This window comes from Oryzias latipes, chromosome 22 (assembly GCF_002234675.1).
Source record: "Oryzias latipes chromosome 22, ASM223467v1".
NCBI lineage: Eukaryota > Metazoa > Chordata > Actinopteri > Beloniformes > Adrianichthyidae > Oryzias > Oryzias latipes.
Genome location: NC_019880.2, coordinates 9,642,043 through 9,660,816, shown reverse-complemented (window position 1 = coordinate 9,660,816; position 18,774 = coordinate 9,642,043). Strand labels below are relative to the sequence as shown.

The 18,774-nt window shown below is 39.3% G+C and overlaps 1 protein-coding gene across 2 annotated transcripts in view; it reads left to right on the top strand.

The window, feature by feature from the left end:
- Positions 1–5,724: 5,724 nt before the first annotated feature.
- Positions 5,725–18,774, top strand: part of begain (brain enriched guanylate kinase associated) — a 54,172-nt gene continuing 41,122 nt past the window's right edge. Inside the window, exons 1-2 of one of the 2 annotated variants that reach the window (XM_023951355.1) lie at positions 5,725–7,558; positions 11,871–11,902. In XM_023951355.1, the coding sequence (XP_023807123.1) occupies positions 5,861–7,558; positions 11,871–11,902 (1,730 nt within the window). In that variant the 5' untranslated portion in view covers positions 5,725–5,860. Of the gene's footprint in view, positions 7,559–11,870; positions 11,903–11,976; positions 12,208–18,774 lie in introns of those variants that run through there. The other variant, XM_023951356.1, reaches the window with a different exon arrangement.

Sequence of the window (18,774 nt, the reverse complement as noted above, 5' to 3'; positions counted from 1 at the left end):
CGCACTTTTGACGTAAGGGTGATACTGTTGTATGGTGCCCTCATGCCGCACTCGAGTCGTTAATAAGGTCCGCACACTGGCCCCTTAATATATCACGAATGCTACACGCACAGGGTGGGACTGGACGCAAAAGTGTTAATAGGACGCATGCTGGAGGAGGCCCAAACAAACTATGCTCTGATTGTCTAATTTCATTAATTCTAACAGTCAGGCTGCCCTCAAGGAGCGCGCACTTATCACTTAAACAGCACTAAAAGGGCTCCTTGCACAGTCCGCAGGATTTGGGGGAGCTGAAAACTTGAAATATCCCTACTTCACCCTAACTTACCCTAATGTGTGATGTATGTGTTAACTACGACCTGTCGCCTGCGGCATGTCCATCGAAATAAAAAAGTTGAATGAACATTTTCGCTCAGTGGGATCATCGAGTGGTCTACAACCTTAATATTTCCTGCAGGCCAACTGTGTCTCCTGTACAGGTTTGGCCATTTTTTACCTGCAGATAGCCTGTATCCACTCGTAAGAGCAGTTGTGACTAAGACCTAACTATTATGTTCTTGTTTTCCTAAAAACTGGTCCAGTGTTTTTCCATTGTTGTTGCAGTTACTATTACATTGATTTTGTCTTGACAGATATTAATTATTTTGAGTTTGTTGTTGCTGTAACTAACATATCTATTTTGTTTTACAGCAAATGTTCTTGTGGTTTTGTCGTTGTCTACTTTTTAAATCTCTAATTTCTGCAGTGAATAACTTCTTTCTTAGTTCTTCTTTCTTAGTTCTTTGTCTTCATTTCTTTCACTGTTGCAGTTACCAACCCATCTCTTCGCAGATGTTTACAGTCATCTGCTTCCTGGTCCCTAACTGCTGCCATGACTAACTTAATAATAATAATAATAAATTTTATTTAGAATAATTAAAGATAAGAGCAAAGTATAGACAAAAACAAAAAAATCAAAAGTACTAAAAAGCATTGTTAAAAAAGAAAGTCTTTAAGCCTTTTTTCAAGTGTCAAGGCTTTGTCGGGCTCTGAGGGATTCTGGAAGATTGTTCCAGAGTCGAGGGGCAGCAGCCTGAAAGGCTCTGTCTCCCATTGTGGTTAGCCTGGTCCTTGGTTGATGAAGGCAATGTGTAAAATTTGAGCGGAGGAGTCTTGAAGTGGCATGTGGGGAAAGGAGCTCACTAAGGTAGACAGGGGCAGTTCCATGGATGCAGTGGTAGGTGAGGAGACAGAGTTTGTAGTCTGGAACGAAAGAGAAACCAGTTAAGAACAGGAGTGATGTGGTCAAATTTGCGTCTCATTGTCAGGACCCTAGCAGCATAATTTTTAATGTGCTGAAGCTTTTCCAGGCTCCTCCTGTCAGGAATCCCAACAAGGAGAGCATTGCAGTAATCAAGTCTGGAGGAGATAAATGCATGGATCAGTTTTTCTGCATCAGACTGGGTGAGTGAGGGGCGGAGCTTTGCAATATTTTGAGATGGAAAAAAGACACTGTTAGATTAGAATCGATTTTGACACCAAGAATATCACAGGTGAAGAGAGCAGAATGTTGTGACCAGAAACAGAAATCACATCTTTCATCAAAATGCTTTTGATGAAAGATGTTTTGATCTGGTGAGGTGTACTGATTAATATGGCTTCAGTCTTGTTGCTGTTGAATTGGAGAGTTTTCAGCCATCCACGCCTCTATCTGCTCGAGACATGCCTGGAGGGCAGAAGAAGTTAGGGTGGGAATGGAATCCATTTTCACATATAACTTTGTGTCATCGGCGTAACAGTGGAATGAAATATTGTGTTTACGGATGATTTGTCCGAGTGGAGATATGTAGATGGTAAAAAGTGAAGTTCCAAGAACAGAGCCTTGAGGCACTCCGCAGGTGACCGTGTGTGTGTGAGATTTAGCAGTCCCCAGAGCCACATATTCTGTCCTGTTTGTGAGATATGATTTAAACCAGTTGAATATGTTCCCAGAGAGTCAAACAGTAGTATGAAGACAGTCAAGGAGAATGCAGAGTAAGGTAGATGGTTGCTTTTGCTGATTTTGGTTTTTTTGAAGGTTTCAGTCTAAATATTCCATTTACAGAGTTTTCCTTTGCACTATTTTATTTTGATTGCTTAGTACGAGGATTACATTAGAAGCTCTTTGACGTAATCTGTTAATCATGTGTATAAACCATTAGCAGACAATTGAGATAATCTGGCTTTATTGAAACTAACTGGACTATATTGGATTATAACATCATGATTAATAAAGCTCTGACTCATGGTTTTTGCGTTTTGTGCAGCACTGAGATTACCTTTGTTGTACAAATGAAGTCTTAAATAAACATAATTAAATAGAATTAAATTAAGCTTTCATGCCACAAATACTGATTGCATGAAGATCACAAATGTATTTTTTTTAAGTCTATCTCAGTTCCATTTATTGGATCCTTTAATATAAAATGTTTTGTTAACATTCCTGTAAAGAAAAATGGAACCATCATGGCATTATTCATAAAGAAAACCATGCCGATGCACTCAATTAGAAACTGTAACATGTGCACTTGACATGATGGAGCCCTAATAGTAAAATAAGTACTTCCTAACTACAGGCAGGACTATAAATATTTGGACAGAGACACATTCTTTCTAATTTAGTTTCTGTACATTACCACAGTGAATTTTAAATAAAACAACTCAGATCCCAATGAAGTGCAGACTTTCAGCTTTAATTCCATGGGTTGAACAAAAAGATTGCACAAAAATGTGAAAAACTAAAGCATTTTTTAAACACAATCCCTTAATTGGACAAATAAAATAACTGAAAACAAAATGGTCATTACTAATATTTGGTTGACACCCCTTTGTTTGCAATGAATGTGGTGAAGACAAAGGAGATGGTTGTGGACTTCAGGAGAACTCACACCCAGCACGCTCCACTGATCATCAATGGTGCTGCGGTACAAAGGGTGAGCTGCAACAGGTTCCTGGGGGTGCACATCTCCGACGACCTGTCTTGGAACCACAGCATCACTCGCCAAGAAAGCCCCACAACGCCTGTACTTCCTCCGCAAACTGAAGAGGGCCAGAGCTCCTCCCCCCATCATGCAGACCTTCTACAGGGGCGCCATCAAGAGCATCCTGACCAGCTGCATCACTGTGTGGTACGGAGCCAGCACTGCGTCCTGCCGGAAGAATCTGCAGCACATTGTAAAAACAGCTGAGAAGATCATCGTGTCCCTCTCAGTGGCCTCGGACATTTATCACTCCCGCCTCACTCGCAAAGCCGTCAGGATTGCAGGGGACCCCTCATACAAATCCCACAGTCACTTCCTCCTGCCATCAGGGAGGAGACTGCAAAGTCTCCAGGCCAGAACCAGCAGACTCAAGGACAGTTTCCTCCATCAGGCGATAAGGAAACTCAACTCTCTCCCTGCCCTACCCCCTCTGCCCCCTCCACTCCCTGCTACAAACTCACACTGAAAACCGTTCACACCTGTTCAGAACATCATCTTCACCAAAGACTGCCATCACAGACTCATCTACTTACTGTTCTTAGCACCGTTAAACTGCCACTTTAACCATCTCATTGCTCTTTTGCACTATTTAGATTGCTGATTCTGTTGCTGTTTGTTTGTGGGCCTCTCTATCTGAAATTTAGTCTTCAGCAAGTGAAATGCATTCTCAATTGGGTTAAGACCAGGTGACTGACTTGGCCATAATGACATAAAGTCATAATGACATAACAAGGGAATTGCTCACACCTGCCCATGCAATAGCATGGGAGTCTATTGTCCAATTACTTACGAGCCCATGAAATGAAGGTATTGGGTTTAAAAAATGCTTTAGTTTTTCACATTTTTATGCAATCTTTTGGAGATCATCTGAGTTGTTTTATTTAAAATTCACTGTGGTAATGTACAGAAACTAAATTAAAAAAGAATGTGTCTCTGTCCAAATATTTATGGTCCTGACTGTATCTGCAAAATGTATTGTAAATGTGTTTTTATTTAAGACATTCAAACAAATTGTAACCATCTGAGTGAGCGTAAAAATATGCATTTAAACATGCGAGATGACTCCTGATCTTTCTCCATAAAGTGTTCGGGGTCAAATTAAGATGCAACAGCTGCACTTTTTGGCATCTTAAACACTGGATTCTGTATCTCATCTTTCTATTTTCTTGTGTGTTCGAACATTAGAATTGTGGAAAAATACACTTAACAACTTTCTCTGGAGACTGTTGAAGAGGGATACATTTGCACATCAAAAACCCATAAACTTCTATTTTCCATTTAGCTGGGGAGCTGATGCTGCTGATTATAACTTCAAGTCCTGAGGCTTTTTGTATAGACACTGTGAACATGTGAAGATGAATAAGCCTGTTTTTTTTTCCACACATAAAGTAATATTTATGGAGAAATAGTTTATTCTAAATGTCCACACTTCATTGATTTGTTAGGCTTTAAACACAAAATGTTTTTTTTTCCTGTCGTTTTGTTACCTGCTTAGATTAGCTGGCTTTTGTTAGCCTGGGATACATTTTGCCAGGTTCAAACTGGCAGACAAGGGACAACATTGAAGCAGGAACAGCAGAGAGCAGATGGAGCTCAGCTTTGGAAATTGAATTGTGCTGTTGGGTATAAAATTTACTAATTAACAAGTTGGCGTTGTGCTAAAATCTGATCCTCTGCTTAGCAAAACCCTTGTCTTTTGGCTCAACTGTCAACAACAGTGTGATGATTCACTAAACAGACAACAAGATTTGTTCATAATTCTTGTTTTGTATTCCAACCTTAAAGTCCCTCTCCAATGAAAATCGTAATTGTGCATTTATTTATTTTTTGATGGAGAAAAAAAATTAAAACAAAAAATGCCGTTTGAAAAAGCTTGTAGTTCGGTTGAGCTGGCATTTGGCTTACAACTTTATGGCTGGATAGGTCTGATAATGCTCACCTTTTTTGTTGCACCGGTAACGCTAGGTCTGGGTTGTAAAGGGCTGTGAGGGGCTGTAAGCTGGCGGGAGACTGTAGACAAAAGGATTATGGAAAATGAGCACAGGCTTCCTCCCTGCCAACAGTCCCGCCTACAACTCAGAGGTTAATTTCTAATGAACTACTGCTGCTCTGCAGAAACTATGACCCAGAAAAAGGCAATTTAAAAAAAAAGAAAAACAGCATAATCATAATTAAAAGACAACTGGGAACGAATTTACAAAAGATCCAAAAATTATTGGTGGGATTTTAAATGAGGGTGACAAAGAAACATAATTTAGTGCTGGCCTCATGTATTTGCCTGCATAAAGTTAGCTGAAATCTGCATAAACACTTTTGCATCAGATATTCTAGTAGAGTTTAGTCTTGGACTAACTAATTAATATCAAGAGCCTCTTAAGGGGCAGGTTAAACGTACTGATTATTCCACAGCCCAACCAACACAAGTAAGCTTAATAAAACAAACCACGTGTTCCTTGTCGATATTCGTCCAATTTGCAATCTGGCTGCACATTTCAGTGGCTGTTCTGATCAATGTTTCTGACCTGGATATGCAGCTGTGTTCCAACACTATTCCTGTCAATACACAAATTCATTAGAGACGGTGCCCGCTAACAAACCGCTGGTGATGCAGCAGCTGATCTATAAAGTTATTTTAGGAAGAAATGAATGAAACATGGTATGAATAGTAACGATTTGGTTAAAGCCAAGTGACTATCTGATGCTAACTCCTTTTTTGGCTTCATTGTGTGTTGTGCTGTGGTGGTGTGAAAGTGTGTCACACGGCAACAGCTTGGGTGCACAGTTGGAGGTCAGGGCAACTAGGGCAGACAATTAAAATTAGGCAAAGCCAGAGGACAAAAAAGTGTTGAACTGCGCCTGGGATGGTTCACTTGTGCGTGTCCATTTCCAACGATGGTCTCAGGCTGGAATCTGTTCAACAGAGATCACAAAAGTCTGTGCAAAGAAAAGGAGCTAAGGTGATTAATATGGCTACTTTGCAAAGAAAGCCAAAATCAAGAATGGCTCTAACTCGGCAAGATCGTGGCTCTTGCTCTTCCACCTCATCTTGTCCTGTCTTCTCTGGACCTTACAGTGACCACAAGGATCACCCTCCACTGAGACGCCAGTCTTCTCCTGTACTCAAAGATTCTCTTTCCAGCCTTCACTGCAACACAGGTCAAAGCTCAAAAGGTTCTTTACTCAGCCTCCAAGAGCCTGGTTCCCGCCGCCAAGGATCTTTGTCAAGTTTTCAAGAATCTCCCTCCAGCTTCCAGGTCTCTTTGCCCAATCTTAGGGAATCAGTGTCACAGATTAGGAGGCGATCGCTAAGCAGTCTGGAAAACTCCTCCCAAAGTCCCAGTGAGTGGGGCATGGGTGTCCAAAGCGGCAATGGTAGCTCCAGTGATGATGATGGCAGCTGGGATACAAACAGTTGGAGCTCAGGAGCTACTTGTCTTTTAAGGACACCCATCAAAACAGAAGACAATGAGGCTTCGGAGGACCCATCTGGAGAAACCAGCAACAATAACCAGGCCTCGTCAGCTTCTCGGTTTGAGGATGAAATTATTTATCAGAACCTCGTATTCTCTCATCCTGCAGTTCAAGATGAAAGCAGCAATTGTTTTGCTATCAAAGTTTGTAAAGATGAAGGTAAGCCAAACATGACTTTGCCCAGGCTTGGTAAAAGCCTTTCGTCTGTGTTTTCCAGTCAGCAGGATCAAAGAGCAGAGGAAATGCGCAAGTTCTCCCAGTTTCTGAATGAGGTAACTTGCAGAGTGTTAAATTTTGAACAAGGTCCTCCTCAGCAACAATCCACCCTTCGCCATTCCTACATGTCTCCACCACCTCCGCCACCCTCGACTCCATCTTACCCTCCAATTCACTCAGCCCAAAAAAACCCTTTTTCCACATCAGTATCAAGCTTGTGGTACAGCCCGACTAGCTCAAACCTTCAGACCATTAAGGAATACGACTCCAAGGACATTACAAGTTCCATTCAACAGTGGAGCAAAACATTACCCAGCTGTAAGATCTTAGAGCCTGAGGAAGTCTTGAGGAAAGTAAAAGGGGGTAGTCACTCATACAAGGAGCATAACCTAGACCTTTGCACGAAGATCCAAACCCAGCCGTCCACTGGGAGACTTTATCTAGAGACTGACATTGACAGAGTGAGACGGCTTGACGAGCTGGAGGCTAATGGAACCATTGGGAAAGACAATGTGCTGGGAAAAACTTTGGAAAAAGCAAAAGAAAAGAGAACCAGAATTCCATGGGAGAGAAACGAAGACACAGGGATGGAGAAAGGAAGGCAGAGGGAGAGGATAAAAGAGAATATTTGGGGGAACGAGAAAGGACGAGAAAAGTCCATAGAAAGAGGAAAACCCTCCTGGGAGGACGACAGGATTACAAAACGAGGAAGGGAAAAAGAGAAAAAAGTGACACCCAAAAGTTATGGGACATCTCTTCCTAAACTGACCACCATTGAGCGGAGCAGCCCCTGCCCTGTTTTCAGCTGGCCAGAGGGATTTCCCAGAATGTCCTATAGATCTGCTTCACTGCCTCGGGCTGCCAATGTGACAGTGAGTACAACACCACATCACTGCATTGATGCATTGAAAAACATTAGAATTTAATTCTGATCATTTAATCAGAAGAAATTAAACATTAAATTTAAAAACTTTTGGGGGCAATATTATAAAAAAATATTTGTTCTAAATTTCTTAATGTGTGACTGTTTTTAAATCTTTTTCTTTATAATGGCTGTCTTCATGTTTGTGGCAGAATATGTCTCACTTGAGCCTCAAAAAAAGAGATTTAAAAGACTTGATCATCATCTAGAAATTTGAGACTGGACGTTTCAGAAATGAAGACAATTCCACCTGAAAGTCAGGCGTCTCATAATCAAAAGGTGTGTGCTAAATTTACGGTTTTGCAGACAGAGTAAACACAAATTTACTGCACAGCCACTGATTGTTTTAAAGTACATCTAAAAATAGCATTTGAGCTGGTGTAAAAGCTCATTTGAACTAACAAGTGAATGCTGATCTGCCTAAAAATGAGGGTCTTTGCTTGCAAGTGGATTCTGGTGTGTTTACCCTGTCTGCTTGTGTGAAGCAGACTAGACAGGAAACCTAAGAAAGAAAGTAGAACCAAAAGTACAGGGAAAAAAAGTTAGCGGTTCTATTATAAAGAAGCAGAATAATCTGGCAAATGTTCTAATGGGAAGGCAGACTGAGAGGTGAGAAGATCATACCAATTGATTCTTCCTAAACTTTGGACTTGACTTGCCTTGGACATGTAAAAATAGATTTGTAGGCATTTTGTAACCAAAAATATGTATTTATATATAGGTTTATTTAAAGAATAATTTTACAGAAGGACAACTTTAGTTTTTAACTGATCAAAAAGCCTAACAAGGGCTTGTGGAAATTAGTATTCATAAAGAGAAGTAAACATCCATAAAGTAAAAATGAAATGAAAGAAAGACATAAAATGGCTGGATTATGCATCATTCAAAGTTGGCTTTATAATTTTTGAGGTTTTGAGGATTCCAGAAACTCTACTACAGACGAAACATACATTTGTTAACATGAATGATCAGGCCAGCAGAAACTTAATTTTTGCCGCTGTAAATGTGATCAATCTGGTTAACTTGAACAGAAGAAAGCACATTTAATCAAAGAGAGTGCTGTATTTTTGATATTGCATAGTTAAGTGGATGAATAATGATGCCCCATGTGTGATAAATAAGTGGAATGTAAAGATTTCAATGGTATATTGTAATTTTGATCAGAATTCATTAAAAGCAGAGTTATTTTTTATGGTGGTTGAATAAGGCATGAATCCTTTATGCAGGGTATATGACTTAATTGAATGTGACAAATCAAAATGTAAAAGATGACAGAGACTGAAACCATTGTTATATGGCAAAATATAAGGAAGAAGCTGCAAGATTTTTCTAAAGTAGATGCAAAACTCATCTATCACTTGTGCTCGCTTTTTTTTTTTTTAAATGATGTCAAATCATGGCTAGGATTGAACTTTGAATGGATCTTTTTGCAGTAAATGAGCACTTTCTTAGGTTGAAGGATCTGAAAGGGTTCTCAAGCATTTGCATCTGTATGGCCTCTAAACATTCAATATAGACACAGCAATGAGAAAGTAAAGGTTCTTTCTAGCAGTTTTACATTCACTTATCCACTTCACATATGACTTTTTACTCCGAGTAACAAATACTTCTTTTTCTGCACTGCTGCATGCCGTATGAAAATAACTTCAACATTTCCAAAATCTTCTTGAATCTGCAGCTTTTGCGTTGAAGGCCACTGTGACCCTAACCTGCATCAATATATGCAAACACTGAAGTACATTTGTGAGGATCTTTTTCTTTTTTATTACCTCTATTGGTGAAGAAGTTGGGGGGTTTTGGACTGCAGGTTCTTTACTAAAATTTATTCCCCTGGACCTCTGCTCTCCCGCAGTAGCACAGCTGATGTGTGAATTATAAAGATAACATTTGGCATACTAGAAAAAAAACTTGCTCCGCTGCAATCCATCATACCATTATTGATTGGGTCATCAGCCTGCCAAGGAGGGTGTTTCTTACGAGAAAGCAAACAGGGATGTAAAATCTAGCAGCAGGTTAAAGTTGGAATTCATGCTTTCAAAATAAATGTGACAAATCTAGGAGCCATCGAAAAACATACTGAAAAATATGCTACTTTGAAGAAAAAAAGCAACACTACAAAAGTATGTATTTTATTGCACAGATTTTTTGGGGTTGGAAAATGACAGAATTGGTGTTTGATCAAGCCCCCAAGAAATAGGTAAAAAACATTCTTGGTGAAGTATTCTGTCACAAAACAGGCACACGGCTGGTTCCAATTGCAGCAGGTTTATTATCAAAGCTAAAAGTCGACAACACCAAATCAGGGTCAGGCAGGCGGGGTCGATTACGAGCATGGGAGCATCAGAGAAGAACCAGGAGTAGTCAGGATCCAGGCGAGAGTTGTGGCAGGCAGCAGGCAAATGGTGTCAGAGACAAATCAGGGTCAGGAAATCAGAAGATCAGGTCAGGATATAAAGCTCGGTAATGCAGGCAGAGTGGCACAAGCAATCCTTCGCACTGAGTGAGGCTCAGTGAAGTGCTTATACTGTGAGGGATTGCAAATAAATAGTCAGGTGTGTGGCATTCAGAAAATGTGCGCCTGGGATCCTGGGAGATGAAGTGCACTCAGAACTCTGGAGACGGTTCCCGCTGGTGACCAGAGGGGGAGATGGAGCTCTGATTTTTGACACTACAGTTGGAAAGCATGAAGATTTGACAGAATATTTACCCTAAGAGTGTTAGTGAGTGTCTAGTTCTCTCCTGAGGTTTGAGCATGTTCCTGGGGAGTAAAGCATCAGTGGTATCTTGATCTCAACACCCAGGAAATGTACAATCAAACAAGAAACTTAAAGCTGTAGTGTATTTTCACAAACCATTTGGTGACATCAAGGTGAAAGGTTTCTGGCACAGATTGACACCCTGATCAATTGTTTGTACCGTAAAGAACTATGTTTCTTTGTTGTTTTTTTTCTTAAGGAAATAAATTTGATGTACGGTTACTGCATAAAAAGGAAATAATTGGAATTCCGTTTCAACAAAATGTACCAACGTGAATCAGCTGTTCTCTAGTGATACGCTCCTGCAGCTCTTGCTTTATCACAGTTATTTAATATGATTCAGTAAACAAATTCACATCTCTGATAGCTTATTTTTATTCAGTCAGAACCTTGAAGGAATTTTGATCCTCTCAACCTCCCACTCTCTCCAGGCTTTCCCCTCTGCATACGGGGAGGCTGGAATGAAGGGATGGATGGAGGGGATTACTGAGCATTGTCTCATTCAGTAGGTGTATGAGTCATCCTGCTGTATCATTCTCAGGGTTTGTAACACCCTCACGAGGCAGTGAAGGGCAGCATGCACATGCCTATAAACACGCAGTGCTGTCCAATAAACTGTATGACATGGCTGTGCAAGCGTGACGTTCATGACTAAACCTTAATGAATCCTCCACAATAAATCAAGCTGCAGGCATGCAACATGTGAACACACAAACACCAGCAGTCGCATTGCGAATTAACGAAACCGGACTTCTGTGAAGTTGTCGATTGTATTTCATGAGTGTGGCTGTATGAGCCGCAGTGTTCAAGAAACTACCCTAGGTAATCGGTTTTGGACTGAAGAATTAAGCCTAAGTGAAAATGTAAATGATGAATCCCCTGTGAAACTCTTGCCATGCATAATGCACGTGTAACAAACAAATGCATGCAAACAAGGATCTGCTTCCCACAAACCATGATGCAGTAACACTACATTAAAACAAGCTGATATATACAGTCACTTTTGAGTAAACATTACACTCCCACCCCTCGTTTCCAGTTTTTGTGCAAGGGTGGACAACTGGCGACAACAACACAAAAAATGCTAACGTAGACTTCGTTTTCCTAACATGTGAGGCCATTTCTTTAAAATTGGATCCAGAATTTTTTTTTGTTTAAATTTTTTCCTCCATCCTTGTTCATTTCTGTTGCTCCTCTTTCAGAAACTTAAGCTTGCTTTTTGCCCTTTGGCACTTTCCCTGAATTTCTGCAGCACTCAGCATTCTTCTTTTGCGCTGTTAATCTATCATGTCTTCATGCTCCCCACCCTTCCATCTCTCATGTAATGCTCTGATAACAGAGAGTTGCAAATAATGGATATATTTGTTTGCTGAGACATATCTACTCAGAAGGCTTGTTAAACAGCAGATAAGAGGTGCTTCACTTCGAGCAGCAGCGGCGGTGGCAGATGAATCAGTTTGATAAATATGTCTAATCATTTACCCTCTTTCCTCCTCTTTCAACCAGGATTCGGATGGAGAGATGCGACACGACAACAGGTTAGCTTCTTTCACCTCCTCCTTTTCTCATGGCCGTCACACCTACACCGCACCTTTCCTCCTCTCCTTCTCTTCATCACTCCCTTTACCCCTCCTCTTCCTATACACGCTTCCTCCTTCTCCATTCAGTTTGCAGCCCCCCCCCCCCTCTCTCTCATTTTATCCCTCTCCCTGGCTACCAGCCTGTCTCCAGTCAGAGCTGGAGGAGTCTGCTTTTTGAAATGCATGCTGCTCTGAGGGGACGCACAGCCTCATTGAATGTAGTGATCTTATCTGCTGAAAATGAGGCGAAAAGCATATAAACGGTAAGGGGGAAAAAAAAAAGCAGAGAAGTGCATGCCTGGATTTTATTACCGGCTCTGAGATGAGTGAGTGCTGCTGCTTGTGAAGACAATTATTGTTTGGAGAGCTTTGCTGAGGCTGCTGTGACTTCTTGTCCATGTGTTGCATTATTACAGTGTGTGGATGGGGGGGGGGGGGGGGGGGGGTAAAAGGGGATGGGTGGTCAGCAAAACATTCAACAGTATAGCATGACAGGATAATATGGAAGGAGGACGCTTGAGTAAACTGAAGCCTTTCTGGTTGTTACTGCAGCAGCAGTGAGGCTGCTACTACTTTCTATTGGAGAAAATCTGCAGCTGCAATTGATTTGTGTATTTCTTCTGCTAAAATAAATTAGTCGTCATTTGGATTTTCGTTGCGTGGGAATAGAGAATCCAGTATTTCCATAGCCTGCAATTAAGTTTATTATTCACAGACAAGACAATACCTCAGAGAGCCAATTATGGCAGGACAGGCACGTTATGAGAAAAAAGTTGCTCTCATCAAAGCAAACTCTTGAAGTTGCACAGATCATGGGGAAGAAAAGACAAAGGAGAATCTATGGATGTTGGAGCAAATAAATGAGGAGAAAGTTTTGTTTTTCATTTCACAAAGTACTTTTTTTGTTTTGTTTTAGTTGATCAAAACACTCACAGTTATATTGTTTTCGCTTCTTTTTCTAGATCGAATTAAAAAAAAAAAAAGAGTCAAAATGTTGATTTTTACTCTTTACTTCTTGAACAAATGTTTGAGATTTTTGATTGGTGTCTTATCTTCCACCACTGAGAAAGATGCTAAATTTGATTTGATAAAAGCAAAAAGAATGACAAAAAGCATTGAGACACTGGTAAACACTGGTATTTTGAGCTTTGCTTTCAGTTTTTGCCTTACTTTTTTGAAGCTGGAAAGACGTTTTACCTCGTATCATAAAGGTTTTTAGGTTTTATTGTAGATTAAACCTCTAAACAATATTTTGTTTAAACAATGATTAAATGATTTTAACTATTTCAAAGTTGAAATATTTTAAATAATCATCATTTAAGTTGTGACCATCTTTAGAGGATCAATTTGGGTTTTAATTCCTCCTTTTTTTAAAGTTTTTATGCAAATCAGGTCAATAATTTTACAGTATATAATTCCCTAACTGCTAAACCGGTCATGGGACTTTAATAAGCAACATTTAAAGTGAGAAAAAACTAAATTAAATGTAAAAAAACATGGACAAGAAGCAGGGGTGCCACCAGGGGGTAGCTAGGGGTTGCTAAAGCAACTGCAAAATTTGGCAAAGCAACCCCTTAGCATCCCAAAATATATGAAAAACCAAAATTTAATGCTTTATTTCAAAACAATTGATTGTAGAAAATCTTATTACATGTAAACCCCTTCTATTTAACATTCAATGTATTTCATGTTTCGTTTATTTTGTGTTAAAATGTGACATAAAAGTGCACTGAAAAGACAGATGGCGAGGTACGCAATATCAATCTCTCAAAACAGAGGGCGCTTGTGAGCTCGCATTTGTTCTTCAATTGTTACTCAAAGTTTATTTAAAAAGAGCCAGTATTTTCAACAACCACTGGATGCAGTGTGCATACCGAGGCGTGGCTCAACGTGGGCGGGATTCAACGCGTAGCGCTCCACTATTTCCTCCTTTTTTACTGCCTCTGTGTTCCCTGCTTCTGCTCAGAGGACGAAGACACCACCTTCCTTTGCCTCAGCACGTTCGCAGACTAAGCAAGTCAATGAACAGGATGTCTTTCATGACATAAATAAACCCTGGAGATTTTCGCTTTGTCTGAAATGTGTAAATGGCGCTCAGAAGTTCATCGCAGTGGCAGCCAAATGTAAACAACGATAGTATGAGCTAAACGTGCGATTATGGATACGATTGGTTCCGATTACCGACCGTTGGCTACAAGCAAACGACAAGAGCCGGCTTCTTCCAGGGAATCATTTTTTTTTAGCTGTCCTTCACTCTTTTTTTTTTTTTTAAATTTCTCTTCAAACCGCTCATCATTGGTCAATACGTGTTTGTGCTTGGCAGGGGAGGGGTAGCGAAAGCTCGCTACACGCACAGCAGCGCGTGAATGGAATAGAGCGCCAGGTTCAATAAGAAGACTAGAAGAGACATCAACACAAAAACCTACAGAAATGAGTGACACTGAAAAAAGAAGCAAAATCTGGAACTACTTCACTTAAATTGATAACGTGAAAAGATAAGTTAGAGTTTGCAAGAAACCAATCCCATCTAGGACAGGCTCCAGAACCAACCTGTACCTGAGAACTGATCAGTACTGACTGAAGGAACCAGATCAACTACACAAAAATGAGCCTCTTAGTATTTTTGAATGCCAACCTTAACTGCGAGGATAAATCCCATATAGCGGGCGTGCCTCAATGCGTTTAACACCGCCCATGTTGAGGCACGCCTTGGTCTGGAAACTGCAGCCAGGGGCTTCTCAGTATTTTATGTTTTGCTTTGACTCACTGCAAAAATGGCGGATGCAATCTCATTAAAAATAATTTAAAGGTGGACTTCTATTCAAAACGTGAAGTAATAATTAATGAATGACTAATGCTGAACAACACACTTCTATAACTAAAATAAGATAAGGAGGACTTTTAATGTTAAAGTCGCTGAAATTTTTGTCCAGAAGGAGAGAGGAATGGACATCATTTACAGGTAAAGATTTGCCATGTGTGTGTGTGTGTGTGTGTGTGTGTGTGTGTGCTAGAGCATCCTCCACGGCACTGTGTTATGGTCTGTATTATTCACATTGGGTTTTCTTTGGGATTCAGAATTTTTAAAAAGTAAACCTTCACTTTTCTGATTTTCTTCTACACATTGATCAATAGGATCAATTTCTCGCTAAAAGCAACTGTTTCGGTAAAAGGGTTAGGTTCATGTAGTGGCACACATGGATAATTACTTGAAATTGCAGCATAAAACAAATGTTCACACAGTGGATGTTTAGTTTAAACTTTTCTTTAAATTTGGATTTGGACATCAGGAGGGGGACAAGGGAAAATGGATTTTAGGGGGTACTGCAGACTGATTTGTTATTTTCAAAACTAATTTCAAGCACTTTTTTCTCTTAGTTTTATAAATTTGGTCTCAAGACATGTAAATTTAGCTGAAAACTATGTTTTTGTATGTTGTTTGTGGATAATTGATGGGTGGTACATAAAATCTTCTCCAATTATGAAATGACCTGTTCAGGCCGTCCCTGTTACCGGAAATTTCCTTCTTGGAAATGTAATTTTAAGTAAACATGAATAAGCAACTCCTTAACAAGCCCTAAACTACTGTTCAATCATTTTCCTTGTAGCCACATAATTGCACATGTGCCAACTGAAGTGATACATGTCATTGGGAGCACACTGAGGCTTGTTCTGTAAAACTGAACTCTGACAAATCCTTCAAAGCAGAACACAAAAACAATAAGGACTGTTTAAAAAAAAATCTGTCTTTCTGATATTTAGTACATATGAATAAAATGCTGTGTAATTCCTCTTCTCCACCTTCTTTTAATTTTCCACTTCAAAGCGCATAGATTGTGCCAACAGCTGTTCTTCTTATATTCTGCTTTATTAATGCATTCCTCGTCAGGTGATTTGTGGCGCCTGGCAAAGTCCTGATCGACTGCATTACGACTGTCAAAATAAGGACAAAGTGTGCTTGACGTAAAAAGAAAAGAAAACTTCTAACTGGTTGATAAGAAGCCTCCCACCTCAGAGGGTCCTTTATACTTTGTCTGCCAATGACAACATTCTCCGTGCCCCATCTCACTTTTTTTCATTGAATTCAGTGATTTGACAAGTATGAAGTCCTTGTGAAAATACAGTCGCTAAAAAAAGCAAGGACCCAGAGGTGACTAATTTCAAAGAATCTGGAAAAAGTCAGGATGCCTTTTTTTAATTTTCTTCCCACTTTCATTGTCTTCAGTTTTACTAAGCACTCCATCAAACTTTTATACTTCACTCAACTTTTTGGAGGAATGTGCCTTTGTTGCTTCTTCTTTGCATCCATACAAAGCAGACACGCACCCCCCCTAAAAGCAGCTGTCTCCCTTCAGGTTAGCCTGAAGCGCTTTACCACCTCCTCATTCCCTCATTGTTCTGCCTAATTATTTCCAAGTCAGTAAGATCGGGGATTTATGCAGTTGGCGTTTGAGAAGGCAGGCTACTGCAGCATCTGGAGGATGATGTGAAGGTGCTCACTCAGCTTCGTCTTTGAGTAAGCATGTGTCTTTGCTCTCTGATGTAGGTACCTGTGAATCACGCATATAAATATTAATGCTCCTTCTTGCTTTGACTCCCCACCTTGCCCTTTGCTGTTGGAGGTACGTCTGTCCTTCTACACCCGGCGTGCAAACAAATCCTTCCAAATGAACACATGACCACCTGTCACCACAATTAAGACTGGATGTTTTTTTTTTTTTGTGCTCTCAAAAATGTCTTTTTTGCCCCCCCCCCCATGTTCCCTTTACTTCTGTGTTTTGTTAGGTTTCAGTTGGGTTAACTATCCAGCATTCTCACTAGCTACATGTTGCACTGTCTGTGCACATATTGCACACATTACGCCTCAATAAATACTTCATTGCACCCTGGAGGGCCGTGCATGCTGCTGTATGTTCAGCCTACAAGCACCTCTTTCCGTGTAACGCATGATAGATTTCCAGATGTCCTATTTAGGCTTCAGCCATAAAGAGAGAATAATTACAGAAGGACTTTTGTGTTAAGACAAAATGTCTTCATGCTCTGCAGTTATGTGCTTTTTAAATTGAGATATTTTTATGCTTCAGCGGTTAAACATCTATGTGATCCGTGAAGTCATAATAAAATCTCTTTTTACTTTAGATTTCTTTAAAGCGCATTATGACATTTATCTTCATCCAATGATTATAGGTAGTAGGATTTTAGCAATATATTTTATGTTGCTGTAAAAAAGTAATAACAAAAGTAATAATCTTTTAAATCATTTTATTTTGAATACTACTTTGTGAAGACGTGTATTTTTTTAGACCATACTTTTGGTTTTCTAAAGTGTCTATTTCTTAGGTTGCTAAAAAAGAAAGAGCATAATTTCTTCTTTATTTATCAAAATTTCACCTATTTACAAGTCAGTTCATAATTCTTAAATCTTGGACATAATTCTAGTCATGCAGGTGGGTCAGAGCAAGGCGAGACAGAAGATCATAAAAAGATTTTCTGTTGAACTCATGACACAAAGTTGGAAATAATTGATGTATATAAGAAGTTCAACTCCATCTAAAAAACGTACAAAAGGAAAAACATCATAAAACATGATTTTCATCAGATTGGGTCTTTTAGAACCCAATTTTCTGCAGCGTTGGTTTTTCTTAAGCTGATATGAACACTAGAGAGTTTTACAGAGAGCACTAGGGCTTTTGAAGAGTCTAGAATGTAAAAGTCAGAACGAGAACTTGGTCTGATTTAAAGCAGGAATTAGAGATTTTAGGACATATAGCTATAGTTGGAACAAAAGCCGTTATCCTGCTTTATAATGGCAGAAGTATATTTATGCAGGCAGATATATGAAGAAATATGAGGTGCAGACAAATGTAAATGTTCTATGTGATTTATTTTATTTCTGTTAGCATCTTTAATTTCAAATTCTTGGTTAGAGTTGAGATAATATTACAACAAATAGTATTAGGGGAAAAAAAGCATTTTGTTAGTGCTTTAATGACGCGGAAAGTGTAGCCTTAAGATGAAAATTGAAACTCTAAAATGTGTTTTTTATTTCTTAAAAAGTAGAAGTAGAAGTATAACTTCCTATGTCTGATCAGAGCAAAAGCACAACTATTTCATCACTATGTTGTCATAGCAACCACAGCAAGGTCTGAATTCCACTTACACAAAACTTTAACAATCAACATATTTATAGTCAGAATACACAGACATGCAAGGTCAGCTGTAGGAGCTTTCCTTTCTACATCTGATTTTCTTTGTCTGTAGTTGTAGTTTATTCAAAATGTTGGGGATGAGTAAACAACTACCTTTTTGAATCATAATTTTATTTATTTTTGCTGCAAATAAACAGAAGGACAGATGGAGGGGATATTTGATCAAGAAATAGATAAGCAACAAAACAAATGTTTTTTAATCTGGATCAAAATGGTACAAATAAAGAGAAAAACTGAGGAATCTTTCAGTTTTGCTTTTGGCTTATAAAGAAATAACATTTATCGAAGCTCTAGTTGATTTTTAGAATATTTTTATAAAGAAAAACATCGGAATTTAAACCTGAACTCAACCTCTTTTTATTAGTTTATATTTATTTCCCTTGACCTAAAAAGAAAAGAAAAGAAACAAAACACAGGACATAATACAAAGTTTTGTATTGAAGCTATTTTTCTCTGGGGGGGATGTTTTCAAAGAGTGGGGAAGGCCTCCCAGGAGGTCTCTAAATTCTTTCAGGGGAGGTACAATTAATGGAGTTGAGGAAATGTTGCATTACTCATCAAAAGAACAAAATGCTTTAAAAGCTCAGATACATCAGTTCAGAGGGAATTCGGTTAGTCTTT